Below are 24,486 nucleotides of genomic sequence, written 5' to 3'. Positions count from 1 at the left end.
TTTCTGCCACTGTTTTATTGAATTTTGTAACTATCTTTTTCTCTGCATCGTTCCAATTTTCTTGAAGATCTTAACATCAGTCCACCATTAACTTACCCCAGGGCCATATATGAGTCTAGACAATAAGTGTTGGCAGGCTATTCCATTGGAGGTGGGAGTGAATCTCAGCTGAGCAGAATGATGAGACAGATGCTAGGGTTCTGATGATGTGTAAAATTGATTTGAAGTTAATGTGGCTGAACTGCTGGATAAAATTGACATTTCCCCCTATATTGAACAGAGTTAGCACTTGGTACGACTGGAAACTGTCCCGTGGAGATTTACTGCAGTTATTAGATGTGCATCAGAGATGCCTTTTACCTACAGGATGGCAATGGGAATGTTGCCTGATTTTTACACTCCTTAATCCACAGGCACTGAGACTCGGTCATCACAGCTCAAATCAGTGAACCAACACAAACCAGAGATCAAACTTGGATCTTCGTGATTTTATGGCTCACCATCACAGTCTAAAATACATTTACCGACTGAGCCATTTAATTTAATTTATTTAAATACTACACAATTGTGAAAATTTATCAATGAAGATAAAAAGAGCAAATGGAAATGTACATCAATGAATCAAAGTGCAGTTCATTCAAATCTGAAATAGGTTTTGTACTGGTGGAATGGTTACATTTTAACAACACTATCAAAAATACATTAATTTATTGAATATAGAAATAAATTGGGAGTCTCTGTACCTGGCTTCTTTCCCATGTATTCAGCCCACAACAAAGTAAAATCTGCATCAGCCCTCAAGAACCGAACAAATTGCACAATCACGTAAATCACCAGACAGTAACACAACACTGACAGGAGATCCATTGTCCGAGTATCTGACAAAATAAAGAAAACAGTGTGAATTGGACTAATCATCAAAAGATGATATTTCAATTTAATTCCAGTCCCTCCACTCATATGGCCCATAAAACACAGATTAATATCTAACCATGATTCAGTAAGGTAGGTAGGTTTTTAGGAGGGTCTTAAAGGAGGTGAGGTTGAGGGAGGGAATGTCAGTTATGGCCCAGACAGCTGAAGGCACGGCCACCAATATCGGAAACACACAACAGGTCACCAACAAGATTTCTTCCACTGAGAGTTGCTCTATTTTTTAATCTATCCTTTTTTAAAAATGCCTTTTTCTGATTATATATTAATAGATCCATCTTTGTATTTTTCAGTTCTGAAAGATAACATCCCCAAATACGGACTGCGTGTTGTGTGTTTGCAACTTTTAATATTTTTGTTCCAGGCTGTCTGTCAGCAGTGAGAAATCAACTAAATTCCAAAACACTTCTCAGCGAACATGAGCGCTGGCAATGTTTGTGAACAAATGTAAGAAATCACACAACACCAGGTTATAGTCCAACAGCTTTATTTGAAATCACAAGCTTTCGGAGCGCTGCTCCTTCACCTGACGAAGGAGCAGCGCTCCGAAAGCTTGTGATTTCAAATAAAGCTGTTGGACTATAACCTGGTGTTGTGTGATTTCTTACATTTGTCCACCCTAGTCCAACACCGGCATCTCCACACCAATGTTTGTGAAACAAACGCTTTCGGGGCAATGTGGGAGCGTGGATTAGCGAACAACCAATTAAAACTGAAATAACAGAAAAGTGCTGCAAACACTCAGCAGATCCAATTACCATCTCCTTTGTCAATCTCTCCTGCCTTCCATCCTATTAGACCTTCCCTTTGCTCTTTCCTCATTCCTCCCTGCCGCTGCTTAAAGAAATCTCTTCCCTAATAACCTTTCCAGTTCTGACGAAGGGTCATTGACCAGAAAGGTTGACTCTTGTTTCTCACACGTCGATGCTGCCTGACCTGCACCTGTCTTTCCAGCACTTTGTTGTTATTTCAGCTTTCCAGCCTCCGCAGTATTTTGCTAATTGAACCCAATTAAAACTAATCATTTGGGGCTTGTCGATTGACAGCCGAAGATTTCAACGGTGCTTACGTTCAGCAGAAATAAATCCGAGGCGAGCCGCCCGTCTCCCAGCCCGTCCTAGAAAGAGTAAACAATCTCTGCTTTCTGCGCTGCCCGAATCTGAAGAATCATTAACCCGACCCCTGTCACTCAACTTACTGCCTTCACCGCAACACCGCTTCCGGGACCCGCCGCACCGTCAGTGCATGCGGGGGGCGGGGTTTGCGATGGCATCACTTTCGGCCCGCCAAGTTCAAACTCTCCCCAGGCCATTGTTTCTGGTATAATACCGCCATTCTGCATCCTGATACACTTGCAACAAGAAATAAAGACTTGCATTTATACAGCGCCTTTCATGACTATCCGATGTACCAAAGCGTTTTAAGAACATAAGAAATAGGAGCAGGAGTAGGCCAATCGGCCCCTCAAGCCTGCTCCGCCATTCAATAAGATCATGGCTGATCTGATCCTAACCACCAATCCACTATCACAGAACCATCTCCTGAATCTAACAGAATTAGACACACGAAATAGGAGCAGGAGCAGGATCAGGCTACACGGCCCCTGGGCCCGCTCCGCTACCCACAGGGCCATGACCGATCCGAACCTAGACTCATGTCCAAATTCCTGCCCGCTCCCCGTAACCCTTAATTCCCTTTACTTCTAGGAAACTGTCTATTTCTGTTTTAAATTTATGTAATGATGTAGCTTCTACAGCTTTTTGGGGCAGCATATTCCATGGACCTACCACCCTCTGAGTGAAGTAGTTCCTCCTCATCTCAGTTTTGAAAGAGCAGCCCCTTATTCTAAGACTATGCCCCCTAGTTCTAGTTTCACCCATCATCGGGAACATCTTCCCCGCATCCACCCGATCCAACCCCTTCACAATCTTATATGTTTCAATAAGATTGCCTCTCATTCTTCTGAACTCCAATGAGTAGAGTCCCAATCTACTTAACTTCTCCTCATATGTCCATCCCCTCATCCCTGGGATTAACCAAGTGAACCTTCTTTGTACTGACTCGAGAGCAAGTATGTCCTTTCTTAAGTATGGACACCGAAACTGTACGCAGTATTCCAGGTGCGGTCTCACCAATACCTTGTGCAACTGAAGCAATACCTCCCTATTTTTATATTCTATTCCCCAGCAATGAAAGCCAACATTCCATTGGCCTTCTTAATCACTTGCTGCACCTGCATACTAACCTTTTGAGTTTCGTGCACCAGGACCCCCAGATCCCTTTGTACTTCAGTACTTTCCAGTTTCTTGCCATTAAGATAATAACTTGCTCTACGGTTTTTCCTGCCAAAGTGCATAACCTCACACTTTCCAGTATTGTATTCCATCTGCCAAATCTCTGCCCACTTACTTAGCCTGTCTATGTCCCCTTGCAGGTTTTTTATGTCCTCCTCACTCACTACTTTCCCTCCCATCTTAGTATCATCTGCAAACTTTGATATGTTACACTCGGTCCCCTCCTCCAAATCGTTAATATAGATTGTAAAGAGTTGGGGACTGTTAGATCAGGTAATTAATTTCAGTGGACCACACTGATCTGAGGTCAACACACTAAAATTAAAGTTTGCGAGTCCGGTGGTAAGTTTTAAATAGTCGATTTATTGCATCACTTGATTTACACTGTTTGACTTCCTTTATCCGACTAACATCATATTCAAAATGGCTAGTTTTTATACAGCAGCAGATGTACCCGCCCCCTTTATTACCATTAGCTCAGCAGCATGCATGGTTGGTTCAACTACATCACACTGATTGGATCTCCGATACATCAATCATTCCTTTGTTCTCTACTTAAGCAGAATCATCACTTTCAGTTTTAAGCTAAGATCAGCACTTTCACAGTTTAAGCTAAATCAGCATTTTCATTGTTCTGAGTTTTTAAGTCAGCCAATGTGACGTTACCAGCTGTGATTGGATCTGATACATCACACCATCCTTTGGCATGTGGTCAGCTTACGCATAATCTGATTTCTTTAAATCATTAGATTTTAATCATATTAAAATCTATGTTATTAAAATATATATATATATATTCCCTAACACTCCCCCCTTTGATTCTTTCAAAAATTGAATCATAAAAAGAAAGAGTCAGGTTAAAAATATAATCAATCATTGCTGTGTTTTGCCACTGTCTGGATCAGTGGCTTTTGCACAAATTTACATCAACCAGGATTTTACTTGGCCACAGTAAAAGCCTGGTTTTAATAAGTTAATTGATTTCATGATCTTAAATTAATTAGTGCATCTTAAAAAGTGGGAGGAGCTCCCCTCAGCTTATGGCTTTGAAAAATACATTCAGGTAAAAATTAAAAAGTAAAAAGGTACAAAACAATCTAGCAACTAAATATAACATGCCCCTTTAAGATGTAAAAATGGTCTGCGGCGACCTGCAAGGCGTCTTGGCCACGGGGCAGCAGCCGCCTGGTGGCAAGCACATTTAATCAACAGAAACACACAATTTGATCCCCATCCTATTGTACAAGGCCTCCCTCTTATCTTTCTGAGGAGTGTTTTGTCAAGATTCTTCAACGGCATTTTATGGCTTCGTGGCTCCTTGTTATCTAGCAGGTGCTATCCTCCCTGTTTCCTTGCATTTTACCATTCCCTTATCATTTCTATTTGTCTTTTGATGCTTGATATTCGACCTTGCTGGCATATATGCTATCTTTTTCCGCTTGCCTGTTGTCAGTCCCTGGTCTAAGAATTAAAACCCATCTTTGAATCTAACAGCTATTTCTTACAATTCCCTTCTTTGAGAAGGAAATATCCTTATTGATTTCTCACAATCGGCTCTTGACTAATCTAGCTAGCTCTTATTGCACTCTCAACTTGGGCGTTAGTTAGTAGGGAGTCTTAAAGATTTCTCCCTTCCTTACAGTCCATTCCTTTGAGGGGGAGGAGCAACCTCTGACCCCTTACTCAAATTCAATTCACTGTTCCGGTGTTCCAATTCTGCCCCGCCTGGGTTATCCTCTGTTTCTTCTATCTTTCCTGATGTTACCCCGCCTGGGGTCTCCTCTACATTACTTCGGATCTTCTCTTTCGGTGTGCTCAATTAATTTGTTAGTGCTTGTCAGTCATGGGCATGAGTACCCAATTGGCTTATGTATCAAAGTCTTACTACACACGTTACATATATCAAATACACTATCATTACAAGTTGGATAGCCACCAGAGCATGTGAAATAATACGAACCTAAGGGTGTGCTGATGTATTAAGCCCAATATCCCACCAATGTGAGTTGTCCCCTATACTGTCAATTTCAATATCTATTCTCGAGTTGTCTTGCTCCAAAACATAAAAATGCTTTAGGGAGGAGTTCAGTCGCATCATGAGCTCACTGAAACCCACAAACAACAGGGGAATGTCGTATCCGAGTATCCGAATTGTGCCACATAATTGTGTAGCTCATACTTAAAAACATGTTGGTTGATGGGACAGGTCCTGTTAGACCCGTAAAGCATGGTAATTGCAGTAGTAGTGACACAGGAGGCACCACCAAAACCACCTCATACTGGATTCGTACTGGTTTTTCCCACGCTCTGTTACCTACAAAACACAATTATTACAGTCACAGTTAAATTCAGTCTTACAATCATTTCAAGCGACATTACAGTTTAACATCTAAGCAACAAATCATGGATTTAAAAGATCCTCCAGATCTCTTTTACTTGTATCCATCTTGTGGATAATTCTTACTAAACATGATTTCTCCTTGGCCCTCAATTGTCCCAATCCAGATTCCACGTAACTCTCTACTTCAACTTCAATTTCAATCCCTCTAACAGGTACCAGTGTGTTTAACTCTATTCTGATTGTTTCATAAATTAGATAGTTTCTCGATGGAGTATGTGTCAATGCTTTAAAAGCTGTCTCGCTCTCCTGAGCCACATTAACCATTTCATGTTTTGCTGTTGTCAAGTAACTGAGCATGTCTGAGACCCGTTCTTCAGTGCAAATTCACCATACATTCCTGGATGGTAATTACTTCATACGTAACAAATCACACTTGCACACTCATACCGGTATCTCAATATCATGCCACCCATGCCATCCGATACAAGCCTTTCTCGGCTTTCAGGTATCTTATCGAAAGATTGTAGTCGTCTAATGGCCGAATACTTCTTCAAGGTCTTACTTGCTGCTATTTAAGCTTTGACCTGAGCTCTTGGCCCTCTGCCTGTAATCTGGCCACTTCAGCCTGCTTGATTTCAAGCTGATTTTTAGCAGTAATTAGCTCTACATTAATCTCTTCCATTTCTTTCTCCTGAAGTGCTCTTTCCTGTAGTTGTGCTTTCACTAATGCGGTTTTCTCAGCTATTAGGCTCTCTAAAAGCATAATCTGTTGCTTAAAGTTATTCTCAAGATTCAACTTTTCTTTTTCCACGGTCTCTATTGTTGCCTGACTTTTCTCAATGTTTTCCAAAAACTGCTTTAACCTGTCAACTTTTTCAAGTAAAGCATCTTCCTTCTCAGCTAGAAGGGAGGCAAGAGAATTTTCATTCTGCTTTGACTTCATTAATTTATTCTCCAAGTCTGAAACCAATTCTTCCTTGGTCTGGCAATCTACCTGGAGATTTAGTAAGCGGTCGTTCAAATTATTTTCTTCTTGTTTCAGATCATCGAGTTCAGACTGATTTTTTTTTTCAGTTTTGTTTCTGCTCTTTTAAACTGCCTGAGAGCATTTTGCAAGTTCTTATTCAGTAGTGTAATTCTCCTGTTTCAATCTTACACTCTCAATCACTTTCCTTTAATTACATGTGGGATATGTGCATTCCGTCCTTCACTACCCCAATATTCTGTATTCGGTACACCTCTCGTCCTTGGGCTTGGGGTGCCATTACGGTATTACCAATACCAACCCTAGGAGCCCATTCAGTAGTGCCTTGGGCTTGGGGTGCCATTACGGTATTACCAATACCAACCCTAGGAGCCCATTCAGTAGTGCCTTGGGCTTGGGGTGCCATTACGGTATTACCAATACCAACCCTAGGAGCCCATTCAGTAGTGCCTTGGGCTTGGGGTGCCATTACGGTATTACCAATACCAACCCTAGGAGCCCATTCAGTAGTGCCTTGGGCTTGGGGTGCCATTATGGTATTACCAATACCAACCCTAGGAGCCCATTCAGTAGTGCAATTACACCTCTCGTCCTTGGGCTTGGGGTGCCATTGCGGTATTACCAATACCGACCCTAGGAGCCCATTCAGTAGTGCCTTGGGCTTGGGGTGCCATTACGGTATTACCAATACCAACCCTAGGAGCCCATTCAGTAGTGCAATTACACCTCTCGTCCTTGGGCTTGGGGTGCCATTACGGTATTACCAATACCAACCCTAGGAGCCCATTCAGTAGTGAGTTTTCTTAGAACACCATGTAGGTAAAGCCGTATCGGTTATATCTAGCACTACCAGTACAAGTTCATGTTGCACATTATCATGCAATTAGTTTACAAGATAACTTCCATTTATCAAATCATAATTTTCCTTCTATCACTGTGGGGAAATATTAACTTAAAATTAAGAAACTTAAATTTAATAATGTCCCATATCTTTAAATTTCGTACTAAAGTTGTTGCTTGGTGAACTTAAACAGCTGTCAGTGGAAAGGGTTAACTCCTTTGCAGGTTTTTAAGAAGGTGGAGCAAAACATTATCAGGCGTAATTTCGTCACTTCACGTAAATTTAAAAAAACTTTCCTGATCGAAAAAGACAGTTGTGTTTTCACACTTTAACTAAACACGAACAGAACAGATAAAACAAAACAAAATAGCACATTCTTGCAGAAAACAGTAAATTACATCATATTTCTTATTGTCCTTTCTTCAAATGTCTTTCCAAAATACTGTAAAAACATAACTGGAGAAAAATTAGTTTTTCACATTTAAACAAATCAAATCAAACTGCTTTAGAAGATTTCACCATAGCAACCGCGACTCCAAGGTTAAATCTTAGACTGAAACTTAATGTAACATTGTACAGTTTGCACTGCAAGTACAAAAATCTATCGCAATCTTTTGTTGAACAAACTTTTTGTTGCTATTCTCAGTTTTTACACACCAGCTTAACTTAAATTATTTCAAAGGTTTTTTTTCAATTCTTGGGGCACAATCTTATTCGCACATTCTTAAAACTTCCAAAATCCAAGACAAGACAAAAGATTTAAACGCTTTTAACACAGAGAAGTGGGTGGAGCTAAACCACACATAACAGAATCTTTCTTTTAAAGAACATCTAATCAGACAAAAGAAATACTGTAACTTCTTAAACATTCATAGTCATTTTTCAAGGTTCCTTTCGCTCAGCAAATCTTGTGTTTTATTTGTCTCAGCACAGATGTTAATAACTTCCATGTCAGTAAAACTTTAAGTTTCTCTTTTTTTTTCCTCTTTTTCCATCGGCGTCTCAGCATTTCTTGGCTTTCCAAATCCCTGTTTTTTTCCTTCCTTTGCTGAGTTTTCAGATTGGTTAGCCTGCAAATTAGATCTTTTTCCTTCTTTATCTCTTCTGTGTTCAGCCCCGAGTGTTCCAACCAGTTAGTTTTAAATCGCTCGTCGTACTCTAACACTTCCTCCGTCCCTTTCTGTTGACAGGCTATGATCTTTCCCCGATCCATTTTTGCAGGGCTAATCACTTGTAACCACTGTTGGATCGCATCCCATCCGGCATCTATATCTTGCTCATCATTTCCCAGGCCAGTCTTTACTTTGCTGTGTAACTTATTTCCCTCTCTCCTGGGTATCATTACAATCAGAATTTGGACTCCGTCCCACGGGTGGAGTTGGTAATTCGCCCTTTCTTCCCCATTTTCTTTCTTCTCATACTCCTTTTCTACTCTTTTCCTTTTCTGCCTCAATGGGGCCAAATGGGGTCCTGTTTCCTCTTCTTCACTTTCACGGACATTATTAGAGGATCCCGAGTCAGTCTCTTGACCTGCTTCTTGTCTTTGTCTCCCACGACCTTCCTCCTTTATTTCATTTAGATCTGGGTAACCCTTCCAGGTCCCGACACATTTTCCCTTTTCTTCAACTACCGGGACTATCGGTTGTTTATCCAATTGTTTTTTACAGTCCTTAACTTCATCTTTAAATTTTTTAACTTCCACTTTTGACTTTTCAAGCTCATCTTTAAGTTTTTTAACTTCCACTTTTGACTTTTCAAGCTCATTTGTTTTCTTTTTCAATTGTTCATAAATCGCATCTTTCTGCTCTTTTGCATTGGTCAAGTCGTGATCATGTTGGGAGTTTGTCTTAATCTCATTTCGCCGTCGGATCTGACTCATAACTGCCATGGACCATCTGATCCGTCTTTTATCTTTCATACGGGTCGTTTTTCCCCAGACCCTTTTTATGTCATCCAAAGACCATTGTCCGGAGGAGGTACTGTACTTTTGTTTGATTTCAAACCAGGTTTTAGGTAAGTCAAACTGTAATTCTATATAGTCTTTCAACTCCCACAGAATTTCATCTTCTGAAATCTCAGGTGGGGCACGCCCACCCTTAATAGTTGTAGGTTTATCGAGTGATGCCATAATATCGATTACTTTACTTGGGGGTCTCGAGTCGTAGGCTTAATTAAATAACACCGCCGAAGTTAGAACTCTATATGGGACCTCGAGGCCGTCTACCACCCAGAGGGTTCGCTACCCGGGAGGTTTGCGGAGTTGCGTGGAGGGGAGATGACTAGACAACCAACCGAGGACTTTTATAACGAGGAGTCCTTACCTCCAATATAGGTCTGGTGTCTTAGATTCAGTCTCTTCCTTCAGCAACCCTGCTCGCAGCGCCAAATTGTTAGATCAGGTAATTAATTTCAGTGGACCACACTGATCTGAGGTCAACACACTAAAATTAAAGTTTGCGAGTCCGGTAGTAAGTTTTAAATAGTCGATTTATTGCATCACTGACCCCTGCGGAACACCACTAATTACTGATTGCCAGTCTGAGAATGAACCATTTATCCCAACTCTCTGCCTTCTGTTAGATAGCCAATCCTCTATCCATGCCAGAATATTACCCTCAATCCTGTGATTTTTTATCTTAAGCAATAATCTTTTGTGTGGCACCTTGTCAAATGCCTTTTGGAAGTCTAAATACACTACGTCCACTGGTTCCCCTTTATCCACCCTATATGTTACTTCCTCAAAGAACTCCAGCAAATTTGTCAAACATGACTTCCCCTTCATAAAACCATGCTGACTTTGTCCTATTAAATTATGATTATCCAAATGTCCTGTTACTGTCTCCTTAATAATGGACTCCAAAATTTTACCTACCACAGATGTTAGGCTAACCGGTCTATAGTTTCCAGCCTTCTGTCTACTGCCCTTTTTAAATAAGGGTGTTACATTAGCAGTTTTCCAGTCTGCCGGGACCTTTGCTGAGTCCAGGGAGTTTTGGAAAATTATTACCAATGCATCCACAATCCCTACCGCCAATTTACAGCCAATGAAGTGCTTTTTTTAAAAAAAAAAGTGCAGTCACTGTTGTAATGTAGGAAACAAGATCCAAAGGCCGCCCACGTTCTACCCTACGTAAACTTGAGGTCATCCAAAACTGGCTGCCCGTGTCCTAACTCTCACCAAGTCCCGTTCGCCCATCACCCCTGAGCTCGCTGACCTACACTGGCTCCCAGTTAAGCAGCACCTCGATTTCAAAATTCTCATCCTTGTTTACAAGTCCCTTCATGACCTCCTCCCCTCCCTATCTCTGTAATCTCCTTCAGCCCCACAACCCTCCCCCTCCTCCTCCCCAAGATATCTGCGCTCCACTAATTCTGCCCTCTTGAGCATCCCTGATTATAATCGCTCAACCATTGGTGGCCGTGCCTTCTGTTGCCTCGGTCCTAAGCTCTGGAATTCCCTGCCTAAACCTCTCCGCCTCACTACCTCTCTTTCCTTCTTTAAGCCACTCCTTAAAACCTACCTCTCACCTGCCCTAATTTCTCCTTATGTGGCTTGGTGCCAAATTTGTTGTCTTATAATACTCCTGTGCAGCGCCTTGGGACGTTTTACTACATTAAAGGCGCTATATAAATACAAGTTGTTGTTAATTTATATTCTGTGGTAGCTGTCAATTGTGCACCGTCTATTTAAAGCCCAATTCGACAGCCCCTTTTTTATTTGTTTTTTTTACTTAAATAATGTTTGGGAAATGCACATCCGCATCTTCAGACACCAGTGTTAAAAAGCAGAGAGCAAGCAGCTGTTCCAAGAGTGTTGAGAGGAGAGAATTCCAAATGATGAAAGTAGTTAAATTCTATTTTATTTTTCTAATGTTGCATGAAATGTCCACACCTGAAATGTTGACTTCACTTTTCATTCTACAGATGCTGCCTGATCTGGTTGTTTCCAGCATTTTCTGTGTTTGTTCAAGATTTCCAGCATCTTCAGGTTTTTTTTTGCTTTTTTTTAGGACAATTCAAAATTTAATTGGCTTATGTCAAGAGTCTATGCTGTAACTAAATAATATGAGTTTTTTGTTTTATTAAAGTTCCTTTAAAAATCTTGTTTTTATGTTTAGTTGGGGATATCAGATTCTAGACACTGCAGTTTGAAAAGTTTTCCTGTAAATATATTTTTTCATGAAACCGTAGACAGTTTTTTTAAAGTTGCTTCCTGGCTTAGTTGATGATGACATTAATATTTAATTCAGTGTAAAATCATGTACAGAAAACAAAATGTAGAGGGAATGAAAGATGGGATTAAGAGGAGAGATAAGAGACAGAAACATTTTAAAAATTTAATTTAAAAAAGATCTCCAACAATAATTAAAATCTGAAGGAATGGGACTCCACACTTATAACGTAAATTTTCAGTGCCAGAGAGGTTGTTTGGTAGTAATTTAGACTTTCACACCATTAAAAATCCACTTTCATTTGAATGGACAAGCCCTAACATTTTCTGGCGTGTTTCAGAACATAAATAGGAGCAAGAGTAGGCCATATGGGCCTTCGAGCCTGTTGTGCCATTCAAGATCATGGCTGATCTTCTACCGCAACTCCACTTTCCCGCCCTATCCCTTGATGCCATTTAGTGGGTAAGTACCAAAAATTCACGCCCTTACATGTATTTCAATGCCAGGTCTATCAGCGAGGTACCGGTGTAGCGAAACTTGTGGAGGAGTAGGGCAACTTGAACAGCAACTTCCTGATTTTCGTGTTTTACTGCGAATGTGCAGACACCAGAAGTTGCTCTCCGATTTATTCCATAATAACGGTGAGCTCTGATATTCTTAATGCAAAATCCGGGCCAATGTAGTTTTCAGTGGAGCAAGAATTTTTTAAAAAACAACGTCCAAGATTGGATTCCATATCTGTGCAGAGTTTGCTGATCTTAGGGTAATGGTAGTACAATTGGGCTCTGGCCAGGGAGGGAAGTGGCAAATCAGCTGTTCCTGATCAATATGGAATGACTGATATATTCCAGTTGGACATCTCAAATGTTAAAAAAAACAAGCTAACATTGGTGCCTACAGACCACCAAGTCGGCATAAGGAGGAGCACAATTTGCTCTATGAAGAGATAAGAAAGGTATGCGAGAACAGAAAAAATATTTTAATAGGACATTTCAATTAACCCATTATAAACCTGGGAAAACCCAAGTGGTTTTTGTGTCAGTTGGTAAATGTAATGCATGACTGCTTCATTAATCATGCGCCAAGGAAGCCATGAGAAATGGTATTCCTCTTGCCCTGTATTTGTTAAGGACCCAGGTATATCATTTTAAAATAGCTAAATTCAATGAAATGTGGGAACAACTAAAGTAAATGATTGGAAAATGTTTAATGACACTTTGGTAGAGGACAAATTGAATACCTTTAAAGGAATAATGCATAGAATGCAGGATAACTACATACTTAGAATCAATTCGGTCAGACAAATGTGACCCTAAATGGATTCACAAACAAATTAAAGTGAAATGAAGAGAAAATGTTCTCCATAAATTCTGCAGAGAGAAAAGGGAAGGGGTTCACTGCAATAAATGTAGGACCATTAAGAAACAAATTAAAAGGGTGATCAGAGCGGCAAAGAGAAATCTAGAAAAAGCATAGCTGCAGAGGAAAACACAAGCATAAAAATATTTCAATACTGCAACAGTAAGGGGACAGTCGGAAGAGGTGAAAACCATAAGTGATTCTAATAGGCTTGGAACTGAAGATGAACAAAAAATAGTTAATATTTTGAATGAGTACTTCCTCAAAGTATCACTTGGGATCACATAAGCAACAAGTACTCCCTAAGCAGAGATAATCAAAGCAACATTTATGACTGATATCAATGAGTAGACCAGTTAAAAGGACTTAAAACAAATAAATCCTCAGGGTACTTAGATTTCCAAAAAGCATTTGGCAAAGTTATACAGGAAAGGCTATTAGTCAAGGTAAAAGCTGTGGAGATCCAGTGTAAATCTTAAAAATGGATAAGAAATTGGCTTCAGGGTAGAAAGCAATGGCTATCTGTGAAGAGAAGTTATGTCAGGGTGGAGGGAAGTAGTAAGTAGAGTGCATCAGAGCTCTGTGTTGGGACCACTATTATTTTTAATTTACATCAAGGACTTGGGTTCAAAAACTCAATGGAAATTAGTCAGATTGTAGATGATACCAAAACTAGAGGGGGGGGTGGCAGTGGAATCAAAGGAGGCAACTCAGAAATTACAGAATGAGTTGGACAACATATGTTTGTAGGCAGAACAATGTCAGATGAAATTTAATGCAGACAAGTGTAAAGTACCTCACATAGAAAGGAAAAATAGGTGATACATGGACTCCATGAATGGAGTTTAAAATAGCTAAGAATGAGTTTGAAAGAGACCTAGCAGTATTATTAGACTCAACACAACAGGTCCAGCCAATTCAGAGCAGCAATAAACAATGCCAATAGGATGTTGAACTAAATAGCTAAACAGTAGAATTTAAGTCAGAGGAGGTTTAATTAAGCTGTCCAGTGTATAAGTGCAGGGTTCTCAAAATTCCCGCACTCCCCAAGTTATGGATCAAGGGACCCTGTTTTGGACAAGTTATTTAAAACCAGGGTACCCAAAATGGCTTCTGCAAACCTCGTGACCAACATTGACAGGATTTTTAAAAGCAAGGCCCTGCCAGCAAGCAGGCCTGCAGACGAAACATTAAAATGCAGGAATCTGTGATCAGAGACTCTTTGGAGCCGAGCCAGACAAAGTAAACACAGAATACGCATTTATTTGAATCGAATCGAATCGAATCAAGCTAGGTAGGATGAAGACAATCAAGTCTTATCCATGACAAAGCAACCAGGACATCGGGGCCATTAGACCCGGAGATAACCACTCCTAAAGTAGTTAAAATAAATGGTTGTAATCATTTAAAACAGCCCACCAAAAGTTAAACAATGGACTGACCTGATTCGGTGCGCAGATAAGGAGTGGAAGAAACGGGTATAATTGGAGGCCCATCAGTAGCAATCGCTCTCCTGACTCTGACCTCTTGTTTGGCCTTGGCCTGCTGCCGCTCGTACTCATGCCCTGGCCTCGTGCCGGGTTCTCTTCTCGCTCCCCGCACCGCTCAACAACCAAGGGCGCCCATTACACCGGGACCAAACGCGGGAGGAGAATGAGACCCGAGTCCAAAGTCATACAGGACACACAGGCCACAAAAAGGGCAGATGAAACGAGACGAGACAAGACGAGACGAATAAGAAGGTAAAACCCGACAAGAACAGAGAAGGGCAGCAGAAGACGCATTGGTAAAGTCCAAACGCCTAGTTATAAGCTGGCGTTTGGGGAAGAATTCAGCAGTGTATGTATATATGGACAGTGAGAATAAGTTGGCAATTGAACACTGCGAATAAGCTGGCGTTAGATGCGGGTGTCCATGCCTGCAATGAATATGCTGGCGTTTGACGCTTGGGTAGTAAAATCGAATAAGCAGTAAAAACCGCCAACCGCCCCATTACCGCCGACGACCGCCCGAGGGAGAAGAAGAAGAGAACCCATCGCGACGAGACGACGACGGTAGTTGAGGAGAGGGAAGGTGTGTCGCATCAACAGCTCCAGCACCGCGCCCTGAGACCACGTGGCGACGGGGTACTCCAACGGACAGAAGACCAAACCTCAAAACTCACAACGTTAAAGCAACAGGTTTTGGATTGGTGAGCATGAATTCCTGGCCCCTCATAGCTTAATCTAGTTAGGTATAGGGGTGGGATAAGGATAAGGGGATTGGTAATGTAGTTGTTTTTCCCTCAATGTGCCGTGTGTTCCCCATTCCCATATAAGTATAATTATTGTTTATGCCCGTATTTTCATACCAGTAATTTTTCATAAGATTGTTATATTCTGTTTTAATAAAATCTTGGTTTTCTTACACCAAACCACTTGTCTACTCGATTTTCTGCATCGCCGCCTGTACCTAAGTCCGGTGTCTAGAACCCAGGGGTGTGGGAGCGATTTGAACCGCTCAAGGGACAGTCAGAGGTGAAGCTGACTGGGCGCACGCGCCACACGCCACCCCCTACAAGCGCTCTGGCCAGTGTAAGCTTTTTATTTTGACTGCCATTAAATTGACAGCAAGACCAATTCTTTTGAAACAATTTGGAATAAGTTTATTAAACACACACACATGCACATAGCCTATTGGACAAAACAGCAGTCTACTGGTATCCTATGGACGCGACTTGATTACAACAGGTAAGGTAATGGGTTACAGATTTAAACAGACTTATACTTCCCTCTGAGTCAGGCAACGCACGCGGCCTTTTTCCTTGTTTCTTGGGCTGGTCTGTAGAGGGAGGGCTTCTTGTTTTTCTGCGTGGTCATCCAGAGAGAGAGAGCCTTTGGGTTCCTTGTTTTATATCTTTTTAAGTCCATTATCTCTAGTCTAAATTGCTATGACCCCAGGATTGGGTCTTAGTTTCATTGCAGTTCTTGATTGGCTTTATTTGAACATGTGTCTGTCTGCAGTGGCTGGTGCCATTTCTTGCTTAAGTTAATTGTTTGTTGACACCTTTTAATGGCTCTTGAGTTTCGATGGTGAGTTTCCATGGTGTCTCTGTGAGAGGTTATCCTGTTATGCAGGTTTCCTTTGTTAAGTTTCGCGCCGTTGCCTTACCCAGGGGAGATCTATACACATCAAATTTATCTTTATTACATACATCTTATATTAATAGTCTCGAGTCCGTCACACATACAAAACAGATATTTTTATTCTTACATCTGTGATCCATCCCCGGATCTATATGGTCACCGAACTGAACCTCGAATTGATGTCCCAATGGACACGTTCCGTTGGCATACTTAGTACAATAACGTCTCCAGCGGAAACCCTCCCCTTCCTGTATTTCCAGTGCACCGTCGCTACTCAAGGCACATTCATGACAATCGTAAGTCATGCTGCAGCTCTCTCGCTTCCCCATCTTCCCTCGGCTTCAGTCGTGGTCGGTATCGTCCCGACAGTCATAAGGATCTGTATCATGGTCCTGTGGGAAACCAGATCAGTGTAGTGTTTACTCTTTGCCAGTTTTTAACTGGTTAATATGATACCATTTCTTGTACTTAACACCCTTTTCCCCCAGTAACTGAATCAAATAAACGGCAGGGTCCAATCGGTCTATAATCGCATGTGGTCTCCACCAGCTGGGTTAAAAGGCATGCTTCTTTTTCCCATAATTTGGAATCATTACGGTGTCCTCCACCTGGTACTTGTCAAAGTACCTTTTAATTTGTCTTTTTGACTTCCCCAATTTCGTGGCCACAAATCGATTCATCTGATCGGTGTGATCTATCACTTGTTCCAGCCACTTGGAACTACATGGTTCCATTGTCAAGGGGCTCATCCCCGTTAGTGTTAGCTGGCCTGGTGTTCTCATGAGTCTCCCCATCATGGCCTGATATGGGGAGACTCCTGTTGTTTTTTGAGGTGTGGACCTCATTGCCATTAAGCACATTGGCAGCACGTTTGCCCATTGAGTGGGGTGCTCCGCACACAATTTTTTTTAACATTAACTTGAGGGGCCTGTTCCCCCTTTGACCCCTCTGGACAACTGGGGGTGGTGGGCAATATGTAGCTTGTGTTTTAACCCCAACATTTCCTGCAGGTGGGTAAAAATCTTACCGGTAAAGTGCGAACCTTGACCACTGTCCACTTGTACCGGTACTCCCCACCTACAAAACACATGATTTAATAGTGTTTTGGCTGCTGTGACTGCATTGTTGGAGCGGCAGGGGAATGCTTCGATCCATTTAGTGAATTGATCCACCACCACGAGTGTTAAATCCGTGAATCTTGATGTATGGTGTCCTTCAAGAAATAGACAGAGACTGCAGAGGAACAATCAACAGGTGTTTACTGGATGAGGGTTACTCTAAAACTAACAGTACAGATCCCTACTCAGGGTTATATATAGGTGTGGTCACTGCCGGTACTACAGTATACAGGAGCTGTAAAAAGTAGTTCTCCCCTTAAAGGTACATACACTACAATTCCTCCCCTTTTAGATTAACAGTACCATAACATTCATTTAACAATTAACACTTTTAACATGCAACATTAACTGAAAATAGTCCATTTATAAATTCAGTCTTTGGGGCGGCTTCCTGATCCTTTCTGGATAGCGCCTTTCCTGAGTGTCTTGCTCTTGGTGCGGAGGCAATTCTGGCCCCCTGTCGTCGGTTGGTTCATCAGCTTCCGATGCTACTGTTTCTGGGGTAGATGCTACCTGTATGTCAGGTTCATTACCAAGTACGCGAGACATGGGGTTGACTCGTTCCTGTGACTCTAGGATCTGGATGACATGGCGTCTCACAATGTTCTCCCCAACATCCACTGTGTACATTAGTGGCCCCTGCCGTGTGCATATCGTTCCTGGTTGCCATTTCTCTGTTCGGTAGTCGCGGGCCAAGGCTGGTTGCCCTACATTGAAGCTCCTTGTCGGCTTCTCATTGATGTGCTGGAATTGCTTACTCTCAATATCTCTTCGTACATTTGGTCTGAGCAAATCCAGACGAGATCTCAACCTTCGGTTAAAGAACATCATGGCCGGGGTCTGGTTGGTGACTGCATGTGTTGCATTTCTGTAGGCTAACAGGAAATTGTCCACCTTATGCTGCAGTGGAATGTCATCATCGCACATGGCCCTTACTGCCTTTTTAAAGGTTTGTACGAACCTCTCAGCCAATCCATTTGTGGCTGGATGATACGGGGCAGATGTGTAATGCCTTACCCCATTCCTTTTCATAAATTTCCGAAACTCTTTGGACACAAACTGTGGTCCGTTATCAGAGCAAATCTGCTCTGGCAAGCCGTTCCTGGCAAATATGGTCCGTAGGACTGCAATCGTTTTCTCCGTGGTGGTGGAGGACATTTTGATCACCTCAGGCCATTTCGAGTGCGCATCCACGGCTATTAAAAACATTGAGTCCATGAATGGACCAGCAAAATCAATATGCACCCATTGCCATGGAGAGGAGGGCCACTCCCATGGGTGTAGAGGGGCATGTGGTGGTGCATTTTGGACCTTCTGGCATCCTGAGCAGCTCTTTGTCAGGTCCTCAATTTGCTGATCGATCCCCGGCCACCACACATAAGCCCTAGCAAGGCTTTTCATTTTCACCCCTCCCAGATGGCCTTCATGAAGCTCATTGAGCACTCTCTCCCTTAACTTGGGTGGAATTACCACTCGGGATCCACACATCAAGGTCCCCTGGCATACTGACAGCTGTTCTCTTCTGGATGAGAATGCTGGCAACAATGAGTCGCCATGTGTTGGCCATCCCTTCACCGTCCAGTCATATACCCGAGACAGTGTCGGGTCATTTTGGGTCTCCTTCTCTATATCCGCGTTAGTTACTGGCAAGCGTTCAATTATAGTCAAATAAAATATTTCGACAGGGTCCACTGCTGGTGCTTCCTCCGCAGTAGGCAGTGGCAGGCATGATAGCCCATCAGCGTTTCCATGCTGTTTCGTGCCCTTATACTCTATTTCATATTGGTGCGCCCCTAGAAAAAGGGACCATCTTTGTAGCCATTGCGCAGTCATCACCGGAACGCCCTTCTTTGGATTAAAGATGGAGACAAGTGGTTGGTGGTCAGTCAGCAAGGTGAACTTCTGCCCGTGCAGATAGTGGTTGAACTTTTTCACTCCCCACACTAGGCTGAGGGCCTCCCTGTCAATCTGGGCGTAGTTACGCTCGGCTGAGGTTAGTGATCGTGACGCAAAGGCTATTGGCCTCTCTGAGCCGTCCGAGAATTTGTGCGACAGCACCGCTCCAATGCCATAGGGTGATGCATCACACGCCAACCGAATTGGTAGTGCTGGGTTGAAATGAGCCAACGCCTCTTTTGATGTGATCAATTCTTTGCTCTTCTGGAAAGCTCGTTTACATTCGTCATTCCACTTCCATGGTACCCCCGTTTGCAGTAGGGTGTTCAGTGGGTGTAGTACGGTAGACAAATTTGGCAAGAACTTATGGTAGTAGTTCACCAGCCCGAGGAACGACCTCAGTTGTGACACATTTTCCAGTGCTGGAGCCTTGACTACTGCCTCAATCTTTTCAGGGGACTTATGTAACCCCTCTTCATCAATAACGTGGCCACAATACGAGATCTGCTTCTGGAAAAACTCGCATTTGTGACGATTAGCTCGGAGCCCATATTCCTTCAATCTAGTGAGCACCTGCTCCAGGTTGGCAAGGTGATCACTGTCATTTTCGCCCGTGACCAGGATGTCATCCAAATAACACTGGGTCCCTGGAATCCCTTGCAGGACTTGATCCATTGCCCTTTGCCAAATAGCCGGAGTTGATGCTACCCCGAACACCAGCCGGTTGTATTGGTAGAGACCTTTATGAGTGTTGATCGTGAGGTACTGTTTCGAGGCTTCTTCTACCTCCATTTGCAGGTACGCCTGGGCCAGATCAATCTTAGTGAAGCGTTTCCCTCCAGATAGCAAGGCGAAAATATCTTCAATCCGCTGAAGCGGATATTGTACCGTGTGAAGGACTGGGTTCACTGTCACCTTAAAGTCCCCACAGATGCGAACCTTCTTTGGTTCCCCAGGCGTATTACTCAATGACCTCTTCATTACAGGAACGATGGGTGTAGCCCACTCGCTCCAGTCCACTTTGGACAGTACTCCTGAACATTCCAAACGTTCCAGCTCTGCTTCGACGGCTGGGCGGATCGCATAAGGCACCGGTCTGGCCTTAAAAAACTTTGGGCTTGCATTTTCCTCTATTTTGATCATCGCTGTTATGCCTTTTAGTGTTCCGAGTTCCTCCTGGAACACTTCTTGTGCGTCAGTTAGCATTTTTGACAGTCGTCCAGGTGTGACGTCATCATCCTTTTTGGCATCTACAGTCAGTGCTTGTATGGAATGCCAATCTAGCTGTATCTTCCGGATCCATTCACGTCCTAGTAGTGGTGGTCCTCCCTCCGGCAATACATATAGGTCCATTTTTGGTGTTTCCTTGCCGTTATATATAACGTTCACCCTTATTTTTCCTTTGGGGTAGGCTTTTTGCCCCGTGTACGTCTTCAAGACGATCTCTATATCTCTCAAGGGTATATGTGAGAATAGTCGCTTGTAGTCCCTTCAGTTTATGACTGTTAGGGCTGATCCTGTGTCCAATTCCATTTTCACTTGGACTCCGGCTATCTTGAGCGTGACCCAGATAGTTTGGTGATCCTCCGTTTTGATCACATTATGTAGTTTCAGACAACCCAGCTCCTTGCTTCCGGAGTCTGTATCCCTTTTCTGTTTGTCTGAACTACTCTCTGTCACCTTATGTACCTTCTTGTACCTCTCCTGTGGAGATTTCTTGCTGCTGGTTTCCTTTCCCGACCTGCAGACTCTTGCTATGTGTCCTACTTTTCCACACTGTCTGCACACTTGGTCCTTGAACCAACAATCCTTATGGTCGTGTGTTGTTCTGCCGCAGCGATAACACTTCACTGCTCCATATGACATTTCATTTGAGCCATATTCTTGCGGTCTCCGTTGTATCTCTGCAGCGCCCCGTGCGGCTGCTTCGTGTGATACTGCCATGCTGAAAGCCTTGTCCAGCGTAAGATCCTTTTCTGATAGAAGCCGTTTCTGGGTTCCTTCACTTTGAAGCCCACACACAAACTTGTCCCTTAAAGTATCTGCTAGTCCCGTTCCAAACTGGCAGTGTTTCGATAGCTTGCGCAGTTCCGTTAAATACTCAGCATTACTTTCGTCTTTATGCTGGTTCCTTTTGTAAAACTTAAATCTTTCTGCTATCAGCAGCGGTGTGGGGTTTAAGTGGTCCTGTAGGATTGCCACTATGCTTTCAAAATCCTTTTCCACTGGCTTCTCTGGGGTTACTAGGTTTCGCAGTAAGCCATATGGTTTTGCACCCATGGAATTCAACAATACCAGTGCTTTCCTGGCATCTGGCACTTCATTCGCCTTGCAGTACACTTCTATGCGTTCTACATATGTCACCCAATCTTCGGCTTCATTGTCGAACGCTGTGACACTGCCACTCTTCGGCATCCCTGGGTGTGGTTAGACTGGCTAAAAATGGCATCTCCCGCGCTCTCCCTTCTTCTCCGCTGTGGCTCAAAATGGCGTCTCCCGCGCTCTCCCTTCTTCTCCGCTGCGGCTCAAAAATGGCGTCTCCCGCGCTCTCCCTTCTTCTCCGCTGCGGCTCAAATGGCGTCTCCCGCGCTTTCCTTTCTTCCCCCGCGGACGCTGCTCAACCCTTGAACACCGGCCGCGCTCTGTGCGTTTTCCTGCGTGCCTCTCTCTTTGACGCCGCTCGGTCCTGAACCCCGGCTGCGCCCTGTGCGCTTTACCCTCTCTCTCTGCTCCCGTTGACGCTGCTCGGCCTTTTCCTGTGCCGTCGGTCGGCTCTAGCCGCCGCTGTGCGGGAAGGTCTGCGCCGTACCTGTTGCCAGCCCGCCTCGCTGGAGTCTCCGCCGGATGGTCGACGCCCATGCCCCTGGAATTGGCCTTCCTCTGCAGAGTTGCAGGTAGGTTCGAATCGCCTCGTCGCCAATGTTAAATCCGTGAATCTTGATGTATGGTGTCCTTCAAGAAATAGACAGAGACTGCAGAGGAACAATCAACAGGTGTTTACTGGATGAGGGTTACTCTAAAACGAACAGTACAGATCCCTACTCAGGGTTATATGCAGGTGTGGTCACTGCCGGTACTACAGTATACAGGAGCTGTAAAAAGTAGTTCTCCCCTTAAAGGTACATACACTACAACGAGGGCATGCCGAAAATTGCCCTGCGCCTGTGGAAGTGGCCCAATGAAGTCTTTCTGGAGGTGAGTCCATGGCCCTTGAGGTGGGGGCGCACTTTGTAGCAAGGTTCTGTTAGTGCGCGCGGGAGGATTGTGCTGCAGGCACGGGAGGCATTGTGCCACATAAAGGTTGATTGTTTCCCTCATAGAAGGCCACCAAGCTGTGGATGCTACCTTATAGAAGGTTACCAGGGCCGAATAGTGCCCTGCCATGGGGTGGGAGTGAAAGAGGGAGAGCAGTTCCTGACCCACCTCTGGTGGAATACACACCACCGGGCAGGCGTATGGCTTTCTTTTGAACATCAGCAACTGCTCCGCTGAGTCAGGGGCAGTGCCTAGTATGGTATTGGGGGCCCAGGCTGTCGGTTGAGGAATGGGTCTGTCAGGGGCAGTGGCTAGTATGGTATTGGGGGCCCAGGCTGTCAGTTGAGGAATGGGTCTGTCAGGGGCAGTGGCTAGTATGGTATTGGGGGCCCAGGCTGTCGGTTGAGGAAGGGGTCTGTCAGGGGCAGTGGCTAGTATGGTATTGGGGGCCCAGGCTGTCGGTTGAGGAAGGGGTCTGTCAGGGGCAGTGGCTAGTATGGTATTGGGGGCCCAGGCTGTCGGTTGAGGAAGGGGTCTGTCAGGGGCAGTGGCTAGTATGGTATTGGGGGCCCAGGCTGTCGGTTGAGGAAGGGGTCTGTCAGGGGCAGTGGCTAGTATGGTATTGGGGGCCCAGGCTGTCGGTTGAGGAAGGGGTCTGTCAGGGGCAGTGCCTAGTGTGGTATTGGGGGCCCAGGCTGTCGGTTGAGGAAGGGGTCTGTCAGCGGCAGTGGCTAGTATGGTATTGGGGGCCCAGGCTGTCGGTTGAGGAAGGGGTCTGTCAGGGGCAGTGGCTGGTGTGGTATTGGGGGCCCAGGCTGTCGGTTGAGGAAGGGGTCTGTCAGGGGCAGTGGCTAGTATGGTATTGGGGGCCCAGGCTGTCGGTTGAGGAAGGGGTCTGTCAGGGGCAGTGGCTAGTATGGTATTGGGGGCCCAGGCTGTCGGTTGAGGAAGGGGTCTGTCAGGGGCAGTGGCTAGTATGGTATTGGGGGCCCAGGCTGTCGGTTGAGGAAGGGGTCTGTCAGGGGCAGTGGCTAGTATGGTATTGGGGGCCCAGGCTGTCGGTTGAGGAAGGGGTCTGTCAGGGGCAGTGCCTAGTGTGGTATTGGGGGCCCAGGCTGTCGGTTGAGGAAGGGGTCTGTCAGCGGCAGTGGCTAGTATGGTATTGGGGGCCCAGGCTGTCGGTTGAGGAAGGGGTCTGTCAGGGGCAGTGGCTGGTGTGGTATTGGGGGCCCAGGCTGTCGGTTGAGGAAGGGGTCTGTCAGGGGCAGTGGCTGGTGTGGTATTGGGGGCCCAGGCAGTCGGTTGAGGAATGGGTCTGCCTTCCTCGTGCCAGGCGCTTACAACGGTGTATGACCAGTATTACTGCAGCAGGGATTTTAAATCTAGATGATCTGTTGGGGAGCCCTTGCAAACAGCATTGCTGGGCTCAACAACTATATCCTCTATCTCCCCAGCAATCGCAGCGTCCTTGGCTGCTCTGGAATTTCCCTCATTCTGTGGACCCCCTTTTCTATGGGCTGCTACCTTTCCTATGAAGCAGGGCTGGGATCGCTGTTTAAGGTATGACCAGAGCAGGCATAACCAGGGCCCATGGACCAGGGCCTTACCGTCTATTGTATGGTAGACATTTTTGTGGTATAAGGGCAAGGAGAGCATGGTGTTTATAGCACAGGCACTATCAGACCAAATATTCACGGGTCTATCTGAGGTTTCTTTCACGGTGGTTAGAAGTGCGGCGATTTTTGCATATTGTGAGGACTGTCGGTTGCATTGTCACTGGATGGTTCTCTCTGGCAATACCACAGCATACCCGGTGTGGGGGGAACCCTCGATGTGATATGAGGACCCATCAATGTAGACATCTGGGGCTCCCCATATGGGCTCTTTCTGCACAGGGTGGGTCTCAAAGTTAATCGGGGTTAGCGGACATTCATGCGGTTCCACCTCATAAACCAGAAATTGTGGCAGCAATGTGATGGGTTTGGAAATGATACCAATGTCTCTTTCCATAAATTCCAATGTCCATTTGCTGAGGTGCTGCGAGGAAACTAGCGAATCTCCAGGTTTCATCAATAGGTTCAGAGGTGTGTGAGCGCTGTGAAGGATGGTCGCTTGTAGCCCAGAAATAAAGGCAAAATGATGTACCGCCCAGAAGACGGCCAGCAGG

General features: G+C 44.4%; 1 protein-coding gene and 1 pseudogene across 1 annotated transcript in view; both read right to left on the bottom strand.

The window, feature by feature from the left end:
• The window catches only part of dhrs7 (dehydrogenase/reductase (SDR family) member 7), a 52,574-nt gene extending 50,448 nt beyond the window's left edge, over positions 1–2,126 (bottom strand). The window contains exons 1-2 of the mRNA XM_086002872.1: positions 2,003–2,126; positions 744–878 (exon numbers count right to left, since the gene is read on the bottom strand). Coding sequence (XP_085858998.1) covers positions 744–867 — 124 coding nt within the window. The 5' untranslated portion in view covers positions 868–878; positions 2,003–2,126. The remainder of the gene's footprint in view (positions 1–743; positions 879–2,002) is intronic.
• Positions 2,127–16,964: 14,838 nt separating this feature from the next.
• LOC147109189 (uncharacterized) lies at positions 16,965–24,090 on the bottom strand (annotated as a pseudogene).
• Positions 24,091–24,486: the final 396 nt, after the last annotated feature.

This window comes from Somniosus microcephalus, chromosome 12 (genome assembly GCF_052327205.1).
Source record: "Somniosus microcephalus isolate GS21.2 chromosome 12, FLI_Smic_1.0, whole genome shotgun sequence".
Taxonomy (NCBI): Eukaryota; Metazoa; Chordata; class Chondrichthyes; order Squaliformes; family Somniosidae; genus Somniosus; species Somniosus microcephalus.
The sequence above is the reverse complement of the archived record's forward strand: the minus strand, read 5'-3'. Positions and strand labels throughout refer to the sequence as shown.